Raw genomic sequence first — 19,146 nt, forward strand, 5'->3', positions numbered from 1 at the left:
ACCAAATAGACAGTGTTCTCAGGTATGTAAACAGCAGCTTGGTGTCTGTGTGCGCTGCCTCCAGCTGGGCCCACTGGGATATTGCACAGCTCATCCCAGCATCTTAGCAATGAGAGATGGAAAAGACCTGCTGGGTCCGAGCTCATGCCTGTGACGGCAGAAGGTCCAGCAATCTGGAAAATTTATGCAAATCTCTTAATGCCCTAATTTGCGTATGGATGAATATGCAGTATGTGTTTGGCTTTTCAAATGCATCCCCACCACTCACTTTCAGAGTCAGCTGCCAAACCCACAATGCTTCCTTGCTTGCCCTTTGCTCATGCACTACTTGCTCCCATGTTCCCTGCTGTGCTCCAGGCCCTGAATCCAGGCCAATCTCCTTTCAGCATGTAATGGCTCTCTGACTCCTGGAACCAACACCTTGACCTCCCAAGAAAAGAGCTTGTTTTGGTCTCTGCGATCTGCTGTTGGCCTGACCAGGGAGAGGCAAGGAGGAACTGATTTACTTCTGGTGACATATAATGTTAGTCTGCAATAAACCAGACAAGGCAATGAAATACGCGAGAGACTGAAACAGCCCAAGGAGCTGTGTACAAATGGGAGAATGGCTCCTAGTAGGAAGCAGCTGGGATTACCTCACCTAGTTTTTCTACCAGAGTTAACCCCAAGCTACTTGGCCATCCACTTGGACTTAGATCTTAGATATCTGTGTCTCTCTGGCCCTTTAGATCTAACCCTGCTTGACATAAGCTCTTATTTGGAGGAGGCTCATCCTGTAAAGAAGGTTAGTCTCATGGGTAAGATGATAACCTGGGGCTTGGTGCAGTTGTGATGATGATGGATGGACCTGCTGTGTTTGTCATTTCTTCCAAGTACTTGTCTGCAGTGCAAATACGAATATGTCTTTCCTGGTTAATGTTACGCCTGCTTCCCAAACGCTTTTCAGTGAGAGAGCAGTGAACATGCATCTAGTGCTGGCTGTCTTTTGGGGGTGTCTGACCTCTGCATATCACTTTGGCCGCTGTTCAGTTTCAGAGAGGATGCCTCGTGGGCTGTTTACAAATTACTTTCCATGGGAAATCGAAGGGCATTCGACTGCAGATCTTTTGATGCAGGGAGATGCATGTAGACAAGTGCTTTAGCCTCTTGCTGGTTCCTTTTCCTGACAATCATCAGCTTGGATATGCAAAAGAAAGGTGTCTTTCAAACTCCATTTGCATCCTCTGTGATTTCTAGGTATTTTTCAATGCTACACACACGAAACCCCAAAATGTCATGCTGGTCTCATGATATTTTATGCTTTGAATCTGAGTTCTTGCATTGCTGTGCCCATCCAGTACTCCAGTTGCTTGTGAAAACAAAGGTCCTGTACACTCTGAAATAACACCCAGTGTGTGAGTCACAATTCCTTTTTGAGGGGGGTGGGGAGGAAGCAGTATGACCCTGGGGATAATAGCCTCATGTTCTGGATTTGGGCATGAGAGGTTCTAGGCAGTGGTTGTGACTGTTTTTGCATTGCTGCAGTTCTGAGATAATTGTCCACGTCTAACTGAAAAACCCCTGGCCATGAGAAAGAAAAGATCAACAGTTCAGGCATCAAAATAACCTTTAAACCTGCCTTATGGTGGCAACATGCGGGGGGGGGGGGGAATATGAATGACACCCTTGTGTCTTTCCTCCAATAATCTGGGACAAAAACAAAGTAACTTTCATAATCAGAAGTGTATGGTTATTGCATGGTGTCACTACAGGGCAGAGTTAAGGCTATTGGGGTCCTAACTTCATTTCCAGTAGAACTGGTTGGGATAAAAAACTTTTTCTTCAGAAAAATGCAGATTATTCAAAACCAAAACAGTTCACAGGGACAGGTCAGTTTTATTGCCACGCTTGATTTGATCATTGGGGGTGGAAGTTTAGATATGTTAAATTATCATAGTTTAGCACTTTTCAAACCAAAAAAATTAAGCTTTCAAATTTTGAAATTTTAGTTACTTTAAGTATAAATTAACCATTCCTCCTCCTCCACACAAAAGGTCAAAATAAAGCCAAAACATCTCAAAATTATCAAAACAAAATGTTTCCATTAACCCCCATCCAAATTTGGTTTGGTCTTATCAATTTGCAAAAATTTGAGATTGTGACTTTATGGCCCAATTTTTCAAAATCTCAAATTGCTCCCTACCCGATTTTAACTTCAGGACTGTCACATGTTTGGATTTCTTTTAAGTGTAACCTTAATTCTGAATGTTCTGGGTTTGTAATGCTGTAGTTTTGTGGTAATTGCTGCACTCCTATCATTTTTTACCTTTATGTAACTGCTGTGTTCTCTCAACTTTATTCCAACTAAACATAGTCTTTTTATAAGATTTTATCAGTGTTTTAGAACAGAAGTTGGTAAAGGGAGTGCAATTCCAGAGCAGACTGCGAGAAACTCAGCAGCCAGGGACTGGGTAGCATGATGGGAGATGGAATTTGACTTGAGTAAGTGTTAGGCGATGCTTACTGTCAGGACTAGGCTAACTTCCTGAGCTTGTGGGCTCCTCTAAAGATTCCATTTCAAAGCTAGGCCCAAAGGGATGACTTCCTAGGTCCTATTCCCAGCTGAAAGACCTCTCAGGGGGCCAATAATGCACTTCAAATGGGCATCTATTCTGTACTGGGCCTTTAAGTGATGGTGCAGGTGTGTTCCCACTGTGGGGAGGAATGGAACTGAGAGCTCAGCCAGCAGAAAGGGCCTGTCCTGGAATCTGCTTGGCTCACCCACCCCCTGACTCTGATTTTCTGCTTGCCAGACTCCCCGCTGGACCTACCCAGAGGTTTCTGTCTCCCTCTAGTGGAACTCTGAGAACCTGCAGAGGTGCAGGAGGATGAGCAGTGCCTTAGAACCGGGGATTGTGCATACAGAATTTGGGCTCTGATCCCACTGCTGGCACTGATGTGGCTAGGGAACACACTTAATGTCTGTGTCTCAGATGGAGGGGGACATCAGGGCATGTGACTAACTCCCTGGCACAGACTCTCAGTGCCCCCTACCACAAATAAATGACCTTTTCCCTCTCCCCCACACCTAACCCACCGTCATTCCCCATTTCCCCCTGTGGCAGCCCCTAGTGATGACCTTTTACTTCTCCAGCTAAAGGGCCTGTATGTTCTTCTAGCCTGGTCTTGGGTTCAATTCCTGCCACAGACCATTCAGCCATGAGAATACTCCGACTAGCTATGCTTTGATTTCATTTTTTCTTTGCCACTATTTCTCTAGTGGCCTTTCAAAAGCTCTAACCAGTTAACACCAAGACGCAAGATCCTCCCCTGCCCCCTTTACCACTAGAAGTGACTCTCCTTTATCTTTCCTCTGCTCCCCTCCTTTACGCCTCATATACAGTCCATTTAACTTTATGTTGACTGGAGGCAAAAATTTGTAAGCACCCCAGCTTCATCCCACTAAGACATATTCTCTCTGAATGCAGGTGCCCTTGAAAAGAAATGTGAAATCTTCTACACCTAGTTTTGAAGCAGTTCTCTGGCCTGGAATTTTCCGGTGGGCAGATAACTCTGAATTCTGGGGAATTTTAACATCGTCTCAGTTTGCTTGCATTGCACTCAAAAAGTCACCTAGAAAACCTAGACCAGTCAGATATCAAAGGCCAGATCCTCAGCTGCTGTAAATTGGCAGGGCTCCACTGCAATCCATTAAGTTATGGTGGCTAACACCGGGTTTGAATCTGGGCCATAAATCTCTTGATTTCAAAGGGCAAGGTACCTCTCCAGTTTGATCCAGAAAAGAAATTACACCCTAAAAATTGTAGGCTTCAGTCCGGAAACAGATTTACACAAGTAGCTTTAAGTACATGAATTTTTTAATCATAGTCAATGGGACTCACTGCTCATGGGCTTCAAGTGAAGCATGTACGTATCCTGCATCTTGGGAGGGGGTTAGACTAGCTGACCCTTGCTTTCCCTTCTCACCCTGTGACTCTATGATTCTGTGTATGTTCTCTACTCCTGGCTCCTGGTTTTCCTCACTCTGCTGCCAATGTCACAGCGAGGCATGAAAGGAACTGAAAACACTGCACAGGAGCCTTTCCAAAAGAATTGAAGGAACCTTTGTGCTTTATTAAGGGCTTGGCTAAAAAGGACAATCAACTGGTTCAAACTGGTCCACCCTTTATGGACCAGTGCTTTGAACTATGTATCCTAGGCCTGTCACTCAAATGTTTGTAATAGGTCTGAGTTCCCCTTCCCCCCAAAATATTTCTCTGCTCTGGTGCAAGGATCAGGGTCTTGCAGCTATTTTTTCTGTAACTGGGAAACGTTGGCTCTACCAAAGCCAGATCTGAAGGATTTACATCTCATAGCATATGGACATATAAAGAGAGAATTCAAGTTCAGATACTGTAGTTGGATTAACAAGGGGCCCAAGCCAGATGAACACCAAGAAATTATTGTTGTGTTATTTTTGGTAATACAAATGCCATTTAAAAATAGGTGGAACATCATAACAGGCAAATGTTAGCAATACACAAGAGGAAAAGAAGGAACTCTGAAATGCTTTTTAGCTAAGTAGGGGAACATGGTAAAAGCAATAGAATTTTAAAAGCAATCTAGTCCCACCTCCCAACTAAAGCTAGGCAGCATCTGTGTTATGCTGGTGCCATCGCGTGGATACTGCTGGGAATGCAATTTAGGAGTTTGAGACCTGAAGCTGTTCCCCAATGAATGGGTAGAACTGCCGGGACAGCAGCAGCTGCCTCTGGGATACAGCTCTGAAAAGCCCAAGGAGCCCCCAGAATGATGCTTTCCAGAATATTGCCTGGCTGACATCCTCAAGTTTAGGTGGTGCTGATCCAATATAAGATCACGGGAGGCAGTGTGGCCTAGCGCAGGGGGGGCAAACTTATTGGCCCGAGGTCCACATCGGGGTGCGAAACTGAATGGAGGGCCAGATAGGGATGGCTGTTTGTGCCTCCCCAAACAGCCTGGCCCCCAACCCCTATCCGCCTCCTCCCACTTCCCGTCCCCTGCCTGCCCCCCTCAGAACTTCCTCCCTTCCAACCCCCACCCACACTCCTTGTCCCCTGATTGCCCCTCCTGGGACCCCATCCCCTATCTAATCCTCCCCCCCCAGTTCCCCATCCCCTGCCCCCCCAAACCTCTGCTCTATCCAACCACCCCCTATTCCCCATCCCAACAGCCCCCTGCTCCCTGTCCCCTGACTGCCCCCCGGGATCCCCTGCCCCTTATCCAACCCCCTGGTCTCTTTACCATGTGGCTCAGAGCAGCATATCTGGCAGCCATGCTGCCCGGCCAGAGCTAGACACGCTGCCACTCTGCCCTGCAGGAGTGTGCAGCCCTGCCGCCCAGAGTGCTGCCCACGCGGTAGTGCAATGAGCTGAGGCTGCGAGGGAGGGGGAACAGCAGGGGAGGGGCCGGGGGCTATCCACCTTGTTTGTCCACCTCTAGCCTAGTGGATAAGAGTCCTGAACCCTCACAATCCATAAGTTCTAGTTCCAGCTCTGCCCCTGGTCTGCTGGGTGACCTTGGGCAAGTCACGTCCCTGCTCTGTGCCTCAGTTTTCCAACTGGTGAAACACCTCCTTTTTAAGGCAAACATTAAGAGAACCAGATAAGTTCATTATTATCCAGCTTGGGCCAATTCTCTTTATTCCCTGATGTGGCTCCAACCTTACTACCCCTAGGCACCTCAGGGGAGTTGCAGGCTCAGGCTCTGTCTTGCAGGTGAACTAATTTAGTTTTCTTGTTTCCTCTGACGATCTGGAGATAGAAGTGCTCCAGGCCAGCTCTAAAATGAGAGACAGCTCAGTAATCGCCTTCCCCCACCTGCCCCATCTCTACCCTGGTCAGCAAAGGCCAAACACCAGTCTTGGGGAGAGAGGGCTGGGACCGCTGGCAGCAGGACTGCCACAGGACTGCAAATAGGGATCCAGGCTGTAGGGGACAGCCACAAAGCTTAATGAATGTGTATCTCCTTTCATCAGACACCTGAGGCCAGATCCGGGCACAAAAGCTTTAAGCTGCTCTGGTAGCACAAAGTGGGACTTACATGGGCCTGAAGAGGGCAGCTGGAGAGGCTCTGGTGCAGGATTCCCTGGGTCTGTACCACCCGTTCTCACACAGGTGCACGGCTAGAACATGTTTCATGGCCTGGTGAGCTTGGCTGGTTTGACATCTCCTTGCAAGCAGCGGCCAGGCTTGAACCCCATTTTCAATCAGTAACAAATGGATCATTTTTAAAAAAACCTGAAAAGATGCCAAAAAATTGACATCAACAAATATGGCAAAAAAAAAATAATCTCACTTTGAGGGGGAAATAACTTAGAAAAGTTTCAACTGGCTCTTGGAATAGCACACTCAAAATACTGCTAGGGACACCCTAGAGGACGCTTGGGAACAGGCAGTGGCTTTGTAGCTGTGTTGGTCCCATATTAGACAGGCAAGGGGGGTAACGTAACAAGATAGCCCCCTCACGCACCTTCTCACTTTCTAGCCAGGCCTTGCTAAACTTGCTCAAGAACTGTTAAGATACACACTAGACCTGCCTGCTTCCGGGTGAGCTCTAGAGGGCAGGTGGCCTGGCCTGAAGAAGCAGGCTGCATTCGACACCCCCGGCCTACTCTCCGGGGAGATTCAAAGTACTGTCCTAAAGCAGGGGCCAGGATGACAAAGTTAGAGTATTACGTGCCATCTACAGCACATTTCCCACTGCTGATAGGAGCTCTGCCCCAAGAACAGGGGAGACTGCTGCCTCAACACAGCAACGCAACTTCTGGTTAGTAACGTTAGTTGCATTCAGTGGGGAGAGAGGCAGGACATGTAGGCCCAGTGCTATTTCTGCCCACTGTGCATGCACAATTACTGGAATTGTGTGCACAAAGCAGGTGCATAGTTGCACATCTAAATTATGTGGAAATTTGCCCTTTAACATGTCATTAGAGTTAAGAGTCAGCACCTCCTCAGGAGATAAACATGACTCAGCCCACACATCGCTAAGCAGCGTCATGCTGGGGCAACACTGCACCTAGCAGGGTTTCTTCACATCCCTGAAGTGAAGAGACTTTGTTTTAAATGCAGGTTTTGAGTCTGCAGAATCTAGTGTACGTGCTGGATAAAACACATCCCGGGGCACAGGCAGTCACAGGCTCTGTTCCTGACATGCACAGACAGGATGGTTGTGCAACACAAACATGGCGAAATAACATATCAGGTGAAAATTCTGAGTAGCATGCAGCAATCCTCCCTGGCAAATAGTGAACCCAAGCCCCCCCATGTGCCAGTTAGGTCTTGCATTTCTGGCAAGGATGTGGTTTATGTGGGTTGCAAGAATTGCCAGTTGCAAACTGTCTCTCACATGGCAAAAATACCTGCCCCAGTTGGCAGACCTCTCCTAGAACAGAAAAAGGCAGCATGCTGCATGAGCAGGGACAGTTCTGGCTTTGCAGGTTCGATTTGCCAGCTGAATCGCTTGTTTCTGCAGTAGTGGGGATAGGTTTTGGCCCTGGCCACTTCTAAAATAACTCCTCATGCATAATTGACAAAGTCCTTGCTCCAAGGCTGAGGCACTGGACTCAGGGTGGCAAAGATCACAAGTTGCCATCCCAAAGATGCTCTGGCAATCAGTGACAGGGAACTTTTACCCCCCAGCTAAGAGGCTCTTTGTAACCAATTCACACATTTCTTTCCCTGAGAAACATAAGGTTGAGTTGCTGGCGTAGGGCATGACTGTGGGCTAGGGGAGGCTGTGGGCTCTGTTCTGAACATACACATACTTGCTATGGGTTTCAGAGTAGCAGCCGTGTTAGTCTGTATTCGCAAAAAGAAAAGGAGTACTTGTGGCACCTTAGAGACTAACAAATTTATTAGAGCATAAGCTTTCGTGAGCTACAGCTCACTTCATCGGATGCATTTGGTGGAAAAAACAGAGGAGAGATTTATATACACACACACAGAGAACATGAAACAATGGGTTTATCATACACACTGTAAGGAGAGTGATCACTTAAGATAAGCCATCACCAACAGCAGGGGGGGGAAGGAGGAAAACCTTTCATGGTGACAAGCAGGTAGGCTAATTCCAGCAGTTAACAAGAATATCAGAGGAACAGTGGGGGGTGGGGTGGGAGGGAGAAATACCATGGGGAAATAGTTTTACTTTGTGTAATGACTCATCCATTCCCAGTCTCTATTCAAGCCTAAGTTAATTGTATCCAGTTTGCAAATTAATTCCAATTCAGCAGTCTCTCGTTGGAGTCTGTTTTTGAAGCTTTTTTGTTGAAGTATAGCCACTCTTAGGTCTGTGATCGAGTGACCAGAGAGATTGAAGTGTTCTCCAACTGGTTTTTGAATGTTATAATTCTTGACGTCTGATTTGTGTCCATTCATTCTTTTACGTAGAGACTGTCCAGTTTGGCCAATGTACAAAAGGTGTCTTCCCTGGCGTGAAATGCATCATTTTAAATGTATGAAGAGCTGTGTGCTGCGGGGGCCTGACAAAGGGGGTAGGGCTCCTGCTTCTGAAGCTAGAGATCATGGGGTCAAAGCCCATGTGTTCATGGCCTGGGTATGAAAAGCGCTGTACATTTCTAATTTGCAAAAAACAGTTGTTATACCAATTGGGCCACAAATTTACCCTAATTGTCAGCTCAACTGCAGGGAAAGTGGAGCCAGGTTACCAGCGTTCCAATCACATGATAAACACTGATGGGAAAAGGCAACAAGGCCAACAAAGCCTGTTCTATAAAACGGTGTAAAAGTGAAGAACGGGCTGAGTTCCTCTCCCCACAAGGGGCTCTGTCATACAACTCAAGGGCTATGTTGAGTAAACAAAAAATTTGGGCCTGGAAATTAACAGACCGAACTCAGCATGTCAGCAGTTAGGCCTAATTGGTAAGAAAAAAAGAGGCTGGACTATTCTACCCATCACCCCTTTATTGAGTCCCTTTAAAAGAGGCTTTTGGGGACAGATCAACCAACTAAGGGATGCCTGGAGGAGGGGGAAGGCCATCAGGCTCCCACACCAGGACTCTCATTCTTTGCCGAGTCATTGCATCATGATGCAACCGCACTGTGATCTGGGCTTCCCGACCACCATGGTCACATGAATCAAAACTCCAGCTGGAGACCCAAGATCCTACTCGGTCTTCCCTGCCCTCCTGTGTCCCTGTCTGCCCCACTATTTTCCCTCCTATCCTCTCTCTGCTTTCCATGTGATTCTAAGGTCATCTGTACCACCTGGCATAAGTACAGCGTGATGAGATACCCTATCCAACTCTGCCCAGCCTGAGAAAGACCAGTAGAGGGACCAGACCAGCCAGATGATGTCCCAGACCCCCGCCCAGATGATGAGCCAGGGTAACTGCGGTCATGACTGACTGGCCAGACCAGAGCATCTGGTTGTAGCTGACCTGCTGCCTGAAGCCTTGGGAACATCAATAAAGCTGTATTTCCTCCATCTTTACTACCCTGCCTCTCCCCTTTGTGCTTCTCTGTTTGTCAATTAGGAAAGGTGACCATTCTTAACATCTTGCAACTGAGCAACAAAACAAGCCCTTCCCCCCCTCTTGCCCTGCCCCCAAGAAGGGAGGTTTGATGAAATAAGACTAACTGGTATCATCTCTCTTTAAATGTGAATTTGATAACCAAAACCTAACTTTGTTTTACAGAATCTTTCCAGGGTAAGTGCTTTATGACTTGTTTTAACTCCTTTGCTCTTGTGTATCCCCATCAATGACTCTCCAGGCTTTAGTATTTGTTTCTGTTTGCCATGAACTATGCAGGCTGAAGTCTCTGGTTTCCAAACCCCACCCCCTCTTTGTTTAAAACTGTTTTAAGTAGGACAGCTTCTGAGTGATGTTAACACCTTTGGCTCTTTGGGCCCATATACTCCATGGAAATGAATACAGCATCTCTCCAGGGCAAACAAGAGGGTGGGTTCAGCTAGATACAGAAAGTAAGGGTACAAAGGTACGATGTGTAAAGATAATCCTATTAGTTGCTTTTGTTGAGGCGCCTGTATTTTGAGATAATTGCTTCATTTACTAAGTGATTAGGATGGCAATACTACCATGGGTGGCATGAATCCAGAGCTCTGGTTACCTGTGAAAGTCTCCACTGCACAACTCCACCAGGCAAGGCTATGTTATTAATGTATTTTGAGCGCTAATGGTGCATATTGGAATGCTGAGCTAAGGGGGAGATAAAACACACTACACATACTTCTGGTAAATGCTGCTTTATTTGTTGAACTCCCCACTCCAAAAAAAGCAAAAATCGTCAACTATCTAAGGAAAAAACCCCATGAGAAATACAGGTCTGTAATAAAGCCATGTAGCTACAGATGAGCCTACAGCTCCTCTAATGCAGCATCGGCTTTCGTAACAAATTTATCAAAGGCTAAGTTTTTGATTAACAAGTTAGAGTAATTTTAGTTCTAAAGGCACATGGCAGCTTGGACAATTCATGAGCTACCACTCCATCCAATTTTGGCTGCTTATTCAGCAATTCTCACAGCCCAGCTGTAGCTACTTTGATAATCTTTGTCACATTGTGAATCATTATTTGCAGGGGTGCGTCTCATTGTAGGATGGGATCTTCCTTTTGAAGCATGAAGTGTTTCCATCCTGCCCCAGCACCAATATTAAAATAGGAGAGACCCATCAGAACAAGCATTCAGCACTATTACAAATCCATCATCCTCTTCCACATATTTAGCAGTTCCCAGTGGAGAAGCACATTTTAGTTTTCTAGCTATAAAGGTGTGTGGAGGGTGAGTACCAAGTGGATGAATAATCAAGAATTTCATATTGTACTGCTGCAGCCCAGTTGGTTTCAAACAGATAATACAAGGCTGCTGATCACATGGCTTACCAGAACCAGCATCTGCCATGACTCTAATCAACTCTGAGCCAGCCCCAGAAAGGCTCCCTGAGAAGCTAACACCAGGCACGGCAGCGGTCAGTTTAACTATTCTGACAACTACTCCCTGGACCAGCCTCTGTCTGCCCTCCCCATCCCACACAGGCCACCCCAAAGTGAACGGCTCTGCTAAAACCACATGATCAGCGGTCTGGTATCTCTGCTGGCAGCGACTTGCTCTAAGGCTGCGGGGTGTAACGGAGATACTTCTTGCCTGACGGGAGTTCCTTGGTGAAGATTCCTTCAGGAAACAGCTTTTTGGCCTCCTCATCTGGCACGCTGGGAATAACCATGACACGGTCTCCACGCTGGTAAGAAAGAGGGAATATTTTAGTGAAGCAGAGAAAATCGAGGGACTCTACAAGGTTCCCATGCTAAGAAGCGAGATTTTAACCTCCCGGACACCCCCTTTCATAAAGACCTTAGTCACCGTATACACTAATGTGCACATGCCACCCTCCACTCCAGTGTTAAACTTTACCAGTTACAAAAGAGGCTTTAGCCCCGCCGAGGCAGGAGTGGAAAATGAATATATGCTTGAGCCCTCTGTGCCATATTCAGATGTGCAGCAAGACAGCTAGCTGCCATGAAGCCTCTGGGACATATTAAGCAGTGACTTGAATGAAGATGGGGTATGCGTGAGACAGGCATCGGTAAGGTAACTTGGACCAATTCAGCAGTCAGCTGGTGCACAAGACAAGTAACACCGCAGCAGTAAAGGAGGGAGGTGCAGCCAGATAAGTAACTTACAGAAGGATGTAAAGGAAAAATAGGGGGACTTCATCTTTACACCTTTGCCTGCTCCTTGTCTTCCAACTGGGGAACACGTTACACCAGCTTGCTGATCAGTTCCTGCGCAACAATACAACTCACCTGGTCATCACCACTGATCTGCTCACAAGGAGGAAGCTGACCCCGGGGTAGAAAAGTGGAGCTGCAGCGATGCAGCTGCGCCACTGTAAGCACTCTAATGCAATCACTCTAAGCCGATGGGAGGGAGCTTTGTTGGCTTAACTACTCCACCCCCACGAGCATGGTAACAGTGTTAGCAGGAGAAGCTCTCCCACAGACATCACACTGCCCACACCGGCGCTTCGATCCATGTCACTTATGTCACTCAAGGGGGTGACTTTTTCACACCCGAGTGACATAAGTTATACTGCAGTGAGTGCTTGTGTAGACATTACCTAAATCTCCCCAAAGAGGGTAGAATTTCCATTAAGCCCCCCAGCTTTTGTGAATTCCCCTCTCAAAATAACTCTTCCACAAAGCCACACACCTCAGGCCCTGAGAAGCAGCAAAGAAAACCTTTCCCTTAGGTCCTTTATGGACATCCCAGAAATAGGAGCGGTATAAAAACCATGCTCTTTGTATGAATGCACAGGGAACTCCCGCATCACCAGTGCAAAGCTGAAGAGTCGGGAGGTGGAAGCTCAGCCAAAGTCATGAATTCTTTTTGGAAGCTTAGCTGATGCTGTAACACCAAGTAACTAACCCAGTGTCTACTGAGACTTTTACCACACTCCCTAGCTACAGGGCATTTCACAGCAGCAGCGAGGACTGAAGCAGGAGGATCGGAGTTCTAAGACGTCAGCCTCTACTAAAGCTAAAAGCAACGCTCCATGAGTAGTACAGCTCTATTATCCTTAAGCAGTCTCAAGTCCAAGGCCAGTGATGAACTCTAGCCAGTTCATTAAGATGATAACAAGTCAGAAGGATGCCCACAGCCAGATGGTGGATTTTACCTGCACCAGAAGATCTCACTTTAATAAGGCAGCAGTTACACATAGTGGTACTCAGCTGGGTTTTAAAGAGAGTGCTTCATAATTAGGATGAAAAGAGAGTCTTCCCAGTGTTATGCATGTCAGGAGAGAGCTGTTTAGTTTAATCATGAAAAGCTATGAAGATTTTTCCATTAGAAAAAGTGACCTAGATGAGTCTATAAGATACCGTGGATCAAACGAGACTTCTCTTTGATACAGTTAACGTATGCAAGCATCAGAATTGTCAATTTCTGTAGGACATGGGTCTCCCTTCTCAGATTAAGAAAGACAAAACCCCTTTGTGGGCTCTGGAGGACTCCAAATGGTTTGTTTGCAAGAGAGGTTTTTCTGAAACCAGGGCAGCACTAGGCTCTGCAATTGGCACAACAATTCTGCTTATCATGCACAAGCAGGAGCAGAATCCAGCTCATTCTGCCCTAGCGCTGCAGAGCCCACACTGATAACAGGAGGAAAAAACTTATCACTAAACCAGCCATGTATGACTCTTAACGAGCATAATGTAAACAGTGCCGTTGTTTCCGTTATTTTCCCCACTGTTTTATACACCTTCAGCAGAGCTGTGTGGAGAAAGATAATTCCGTTTCATGGAGGATTGTGCTATTTTGAGATCTGGTTAGGAACCAAAACTCAATTCTCCACCCCAGGGAATGGAGTCCCAGCTCTGGGGCAGCTCTGCATGCCCGGATTCCATCGCACATCAATGACATTGCACTGTTGCAACAAAAGTCTGATTTTGCCAAATCAGCAAATTCCAATGAAACATTCATAAGAATTCTTCCAGCCAGCTCTACTTCTCAGCTTCAAGGAGTACCCTTAGCATGTCCCAGGATTGCAGGGATTCTCATGATCCATGTCTCTTAGCACATCCTCTGTATGATAACTACCTAACTTCACCTTGTCCTGAGAATGGGCACAGAAGCTCTAGGAACGGTCCTTCTCTACACCCAAAACTGCCCTACAGCACTGGGTTGTAGCTCTATAGACATTTACCTTCCAGTCCACTGGGGTAGCAACCTTGTTCTTTGCAGTCAGCTGCAGGGAATCCACTACTCTTAGGATCTCATCGAAGTTCCTGCCAGTGGTTGCTGGGTAGAGGATTGACAGTTTCAGCTTCTTATCTGGGCCGAAAACAAACACCTGAACAGCAGAGAGACATAAGGAAATACTCTGGGAATCTGAATAGAAGAGTAAACTGAATTTATATCAGCTCCAAGCATTTAACAGTGTCAGGTAAGCCACATTTCAGGGAGACTGGTATTCTAATATGGATAGTTTCCCTCATCCATCATTGACCACACTGCCTCCTTCAAAGCAATTCCTGCTCCATAGAATCGAAGATTATTAGGGCTTGTCTACATTACCCGCTGGATCGATGGACAGCGATCGATCCAGCAGGGGTGGGTGGTGGTGGGGGGTGTCCATTTATCACGTCTAGACTAGATGCAAAATATCGACCGCCAAGCACTCTCTGGTACTCCATCGGGGGAGAGGTGTAGGCAGAGTCAATGGGAGAGCGTCAGCTGTCGACTTACCGCAGTGAAGACACCGCGGTAAGTAGATCTAAGTATGTCGACTTCAGCTACGTTGTTCACATAGCTGAAGTTGCGCAACTTAGATCAATCCCCGCACCACCGTAGACCAGGCCTTTGGGTTGGAAGAGACCTCAGAAGGTCATCTAGTCTAATTCCCTGCTCAAAGCAGGACCATCCTTCCTACCCATAATTCCCATGCTCTCCCTCTTCTGAAAGGCAGTCGTGGGTCCTGTCTGTTTTAGACTGTAAGCATTTAGGACAGAACAAGTGTTATTTACATTGATGGCACTACATTTATTATAAAACAGCCTCATCTCTTGTAGAGGAAAGATGCAGCTACATACAAGGAAAAGCGGCCATCTGATCTTATGCAATATCTAATATTTCAGGTGTGTGGTTTATTTTACTGCGTGGATCATTACTGCCACCTCCCTCTGTGGGTCCCTACCTTGAAAGGGGACAATTACAGTCTTTTAATGTTAGTGCTGGAGGAGAGAAGGAATGTCACAAAACAAATTTTAGGCATCCACAGAGGCCCTCTGCCCCTGTTTAGTTCTACTCCTTGCCCATTTGAGATCCCAGACAAGGAGTGTTACCGATCTCGTCATGCTCTCAGCAGGACAAAGCAGCGCAACATCAGCAAACTAACATGCTTCTGCCTCCCAGCTACAGCTGGCTCCCAGATAGTCTCCCTCATCCACCTCCCTATCCAACTGAGGGTAGCTACAGCTAGGAGATGGATCACTCACCCAACCCCTCCCACTGGCAAACCTCAGCGGGACAGGATTCATTGAACTGCTTTGAAGATCTGCTCCATTCTCCAGCCAGGCAGTTACTCTAGTCACTAGTATGCAATGGACTAGTTACTTAGGCGGCTGCACTGGGGTAGCGTGCTAGTACACACAAGGCACCAGGGGCTTAGGTCCCGTGTCATCCAACCCTACTCATGCCCACACCTGGTCTACACTAGTGCCCCACATGCAGCCTGTACTCACCACACGCGCTGTCAGCGGCATGCCATCCTTGTCCCGCTCGTCTGGGTCCAGCATGCCCAACTGGGTTGAAAGGTCCCGTTTTGCATCAGCAATTATGGGAAAGGGGAGCTTCTCTGTGGGCTCATCACCATTGTAAGCATTGATGTCCTGTAACAGGAGGAGAGAGAAAGCACAGACATGCTCAGCACTTTCTGAAGACTCAGATCAAGGGGGGAGGCAGGGGGGAAATCCGCTCCAATTTTACGAGCGACACCTCTGGATTTCAATGAATGGATTAACATGGTACACCTGGGCAGAGGCAATGAGGATTCGTGGCTCAGGCGACCTTAGATTTCTGGGGTGGGAGATTGTTTTCTAAACAAGATTTTGAATTCAATTCTCAGTGCTGTAGTTACCCATTGGGAGTGACATTAGCAGAGAACAAGAGGGCAGATGTGTGGAGGAACAGGGCTACAGCGTAGAGAAAAAACTTCTTTAACATTTACAATTACAGGTATTTGCTCCCTCTCCCATCACCTGCCACCACCACCACACTGACTGTGTGCCTGGTTTCTACCTTTGCTTTCTACCATTTTTAAGCAATAGCCTCTGTGCAGTTTGTACAGAGACAAGCAAATGCCTCCTCTAGCACCAATCAGAGCTCTGTCACAAGAGATGGTTTACTGTGATGATCATTGCCTTTAAGTACAGGTTGATGTTCATTGTAGGATGAGCAAGGAGCTTTATGGGCCACTTGCTCATCCTTTATAACCCAGTCATACTCCACTGTGGGCTTTCCTTGCCAGTGAGGCTGCCGTTCAGTGCTGTGATGTTACTCTGCAATTAAAGTGCACTACTGCTACAAGAGGAGAGGACATTTTCTTTCCTGTACTTGCCAAACCGCATCAGTCAGTGGCATGCAGGCAGTGGGGAGCAGGCTGGGGAGGTACAGCTGGCACCAAGAGACTAGATTTAGGATCATTACAGTCTCTTACCCAACATCATGACTCCCATTTTCCTTTACAGAACTTTCGCTGGGGAGGGGAAGAATAGTATAGAAAGAACCTTGGAGGCACCAACCAAAGGAACAGAGGGCTGGCAAAACTGGATCAGAGCAGAGGTCCAATTAGTCCAGTATACTGACAGGGGCCAGAACCCAGATGCTTCAGAGGAAGGGGTACAAACCCCACCATAGTAGATGTGAGATAATCTGCCCCCATGTTAGGTCATGCCCTAGTCTAATAGTTGAGAGACCGACATAAGTTCCAAAGCTAGAAAAGTTTAATATTCCTTCCAAAACATTAGCAGTGATTATAACAGCTCTGGATAGCCTTGGTATCCACATCTCATCTTTTCTGAATCTTACCCCAGGCTTGGTCTCAACAACTTCCTCTGCCAGCGAGTTCCACAATTTAATCACATTGTGTATTTCACCTGATCAGTTTTGAATTTGCCCCCTTTTAGTACAGCTGAATGTGCCCTTGTCCTGGTGTAAAGGGACTGGAGGGAGAAATTGAATACTCTGTATCAGCACTAAAGCAGTAGGCAGAATGGGCTCGTGCTTCCAAGGAACAGATTTTATTCTGTTGGGGGAGTCCACTGTGAAGAACAACATTACACAAACTTTGTTTATCAGTATGGACAGAAGACACTGAATTCCTTCATGTGAGCAGGGGCTGTGCTTTTACTTTTACCTCTGTTACAAACACTATATAAAGAAAGGTTTCAAAGTAGCAGCTGTGTTAGTCTACATCCGCAAAAAGAAAAGGACGACTTTTGGCACCTTAGAGACTAATAAATTTATTTGAGCAAAAGCTTTCATGAGCTAAGTGAGCTGTAGCTCACGAAAGCTTATGCTCAAATAAATTTGTTAGTCTAAGGTGCAACAAGTCCTCCTTTTCTTTTTATATAAAGAAAGTTATGTTTTAAGTAGGCATATCAATTAATCGCAGTTAACTCACAAGATTTACTCAAAAAAAATTAATCATGATTAATCGCACTTATAACAATAGAATAGCAATTGAAATGTTTTCAATATTTTTGGATGTTTTTCTACATTTTCAATATTAATTTCAATTACAACACAGAATATGAAGTGCACACTGCTCACTTTATATTATTTTTTATTACAAATATATGCACTGTAAAAATGATAAAAGAAATAGTATTTTTCAATTCACCTCATACAAGTACTGAAGTGTAATCCCTTTATCATGAAAGTGTAACTTACAAATGCAGATTTTTTGGGGTGCACATAACTGAACTTAAAAACAAAACTGTGTAAAACGTTAGAGCACGGGTGGGTAAACTTTTTGGCCTGAGGGCATCTGGGAATAGACATTGTCTAATGGGCCATAAATGCTCACAAAATTGGGGTGAGGGCTCTGGTTGGGGGGTAAGGGCCCTGGGGTGGGGCTGAGGAGTTTGGGGTGTAGGAGGGTACTCCAGGCTGGGACTGAGGGGTTCAGAGGGCGGGAAGACGTTCAGGCCTAGGACAGGGGGTTGGGGTGTGGGGAGAGGCTCAGGTGTGCAGGCTCCGGGCAATGCTTGCCGCTGTTTCCGGGAGCTGCTTGAGGTATGTCTCTTCTCCGGCTCCTATGCAGAGGCACGGCCAGGTGGCTCTGCACACTGCCCTGTCCGCAGGCACCGCCCCTGCAGCTCCCACTGGCTGCTGTTCCTGGCCAACAGGAGCTGCATGGGCAGGGGCCCCTGGCTGCCCCTACATGTAGGAGCTGGAAGGGGACCATGCTGCTGATTCTGGGAGCCGTGTGGAGCAGCCCCGACCCTGCTCCCCAGCAGGGAGCTTGAGGGCCGAATTAAAATGGCTGGCAGGCCAGATCCGGCCCATGGGCTGTAGTTTGTCCACCCCTGCTTTAGAGCCTACAAGTCCACGCAGTCCTACTTCTTATCTGCCAATCGCTAAGACAAACAAGTTTAATTTACATTGACGAGAGATACTGCTGCCTGCTTCTTATTTATGTCACCTGAAAGTGAGAATAGATGTTCGCATGGCACTTTTGTAGCCGGTTTTGCAAGGCACTTACATGCCACATATGCTAAACATTTGTATGCCCTTTCATGCTTCAGCCACCAGTCCAGAGGACATGCTTCCATACTGATGATAAAAAAAAATAATAATACATCAATTAAATTTGTGACTGTATTCCTTGGGAGGGGAGACTTGTATGTCTCTTGTTTTGTTTTACCTGCATTCTGCATATATTTCATGTTGTAGCAGTCTTGAATGATGACCCAGCACTTGTTCGTTTTAAGAACACTTTCACAACAGATTTGACAAAATGCAAAGAAGGTATCTATGTGAGATTACTAAAGATAGCTACAGCACTCAATCCAAGGTTTAAGAATCTGAAGTGCTGTCCAAAATCTGAGAGGGACGAGGTTGGAGCATGCTTTCAGAAGTCTTAAGACAGCAACACTCTGATGTGGAAACTACAGAACCCAAACCACCAAAAAAGAAAATCAACCTTCTGCTCCTGGCATCTGACTCGGATGATGAAAATGAACGTGCATCAGTCCGCACTGCTTTGGATTGTTATCAAGCAGAACCCACCATCAGCATGGAGGCACGTCCTCTGGAATGGTGGTTGAAGCATGAAGGGGCATACAAATGTTTAGCATATGGGCACGTAAATGCCTTGCAATGCCAGCTACAACAGTGCCATTCAAACACCCATTCTCACTTTCAGGTGATATTATAAAGAAGAAGCAGGCAGCATTCTCTCCTGCAAATTGTAACCAACCTTGTTTGTCTGAGTGATTGGCTGAACAAGAAGTAGGACTGAGTGGACTTGTAAGCTCTAAAGTTTCACATTGTTTTATTTTTTGCTTTTTTTTTTGTACATAATTCTACATTTGTAAGTTCAACTTTCATGGTAAAGAGACTGCACTACAGTACTTGTATGAGATG

At 46.4% G+C, this 19,146-nt stretch overlaps 1 protein-coding gene across 1 annotated transcript in view; it reads right to left on the minus strand.

Moving 5' to 3' along the window:
- Positions 1–10,229: 10,229 nt before the first annotated feature.
- Positions 10,230–19,146, minus strand: part of PRDX6 (peroxiredoxin 6) — a 28,011-nt gene continuing 19,094 nt past the window's right edge. The window contains exons 3-5 of the mRNA XM_038412420.2: positions 15,240–15,386; positions 13,703–13,849; positions 10,230–11,236 (exon numbers count right to left, since the gene is read on the minus strand). Of these exons, the coding sequence (XP_038268348.1) occupies positions 11,108–11,236; positions 13,703–13,849; positions 15,240–15,386 (423 nt within the window). The 3' untranslated portion in view covers positions 10,230–11,107. The remainder of the gene's footprint in view (positions 11,237–13,702; positions 13,850–15,239; positions 15,387–19,146) is intronic.

The sequence above is a fragment of the Dermochelys coriacea genome, chromosome 8 (assembly GCF_009764565.3).
Source record: "Dermochelys coriacea isolate rDerCor1 chromosome 8, rDerCor1.pri.v4, whole genome shotgun sequence".
Classification (NCBI taxonomy): domain Eukaryota; kingdom Metazoa; phylum Chordata; order Testudines; family Dermochelyidae; genus Dermochelys; species Dermochelys coriacea.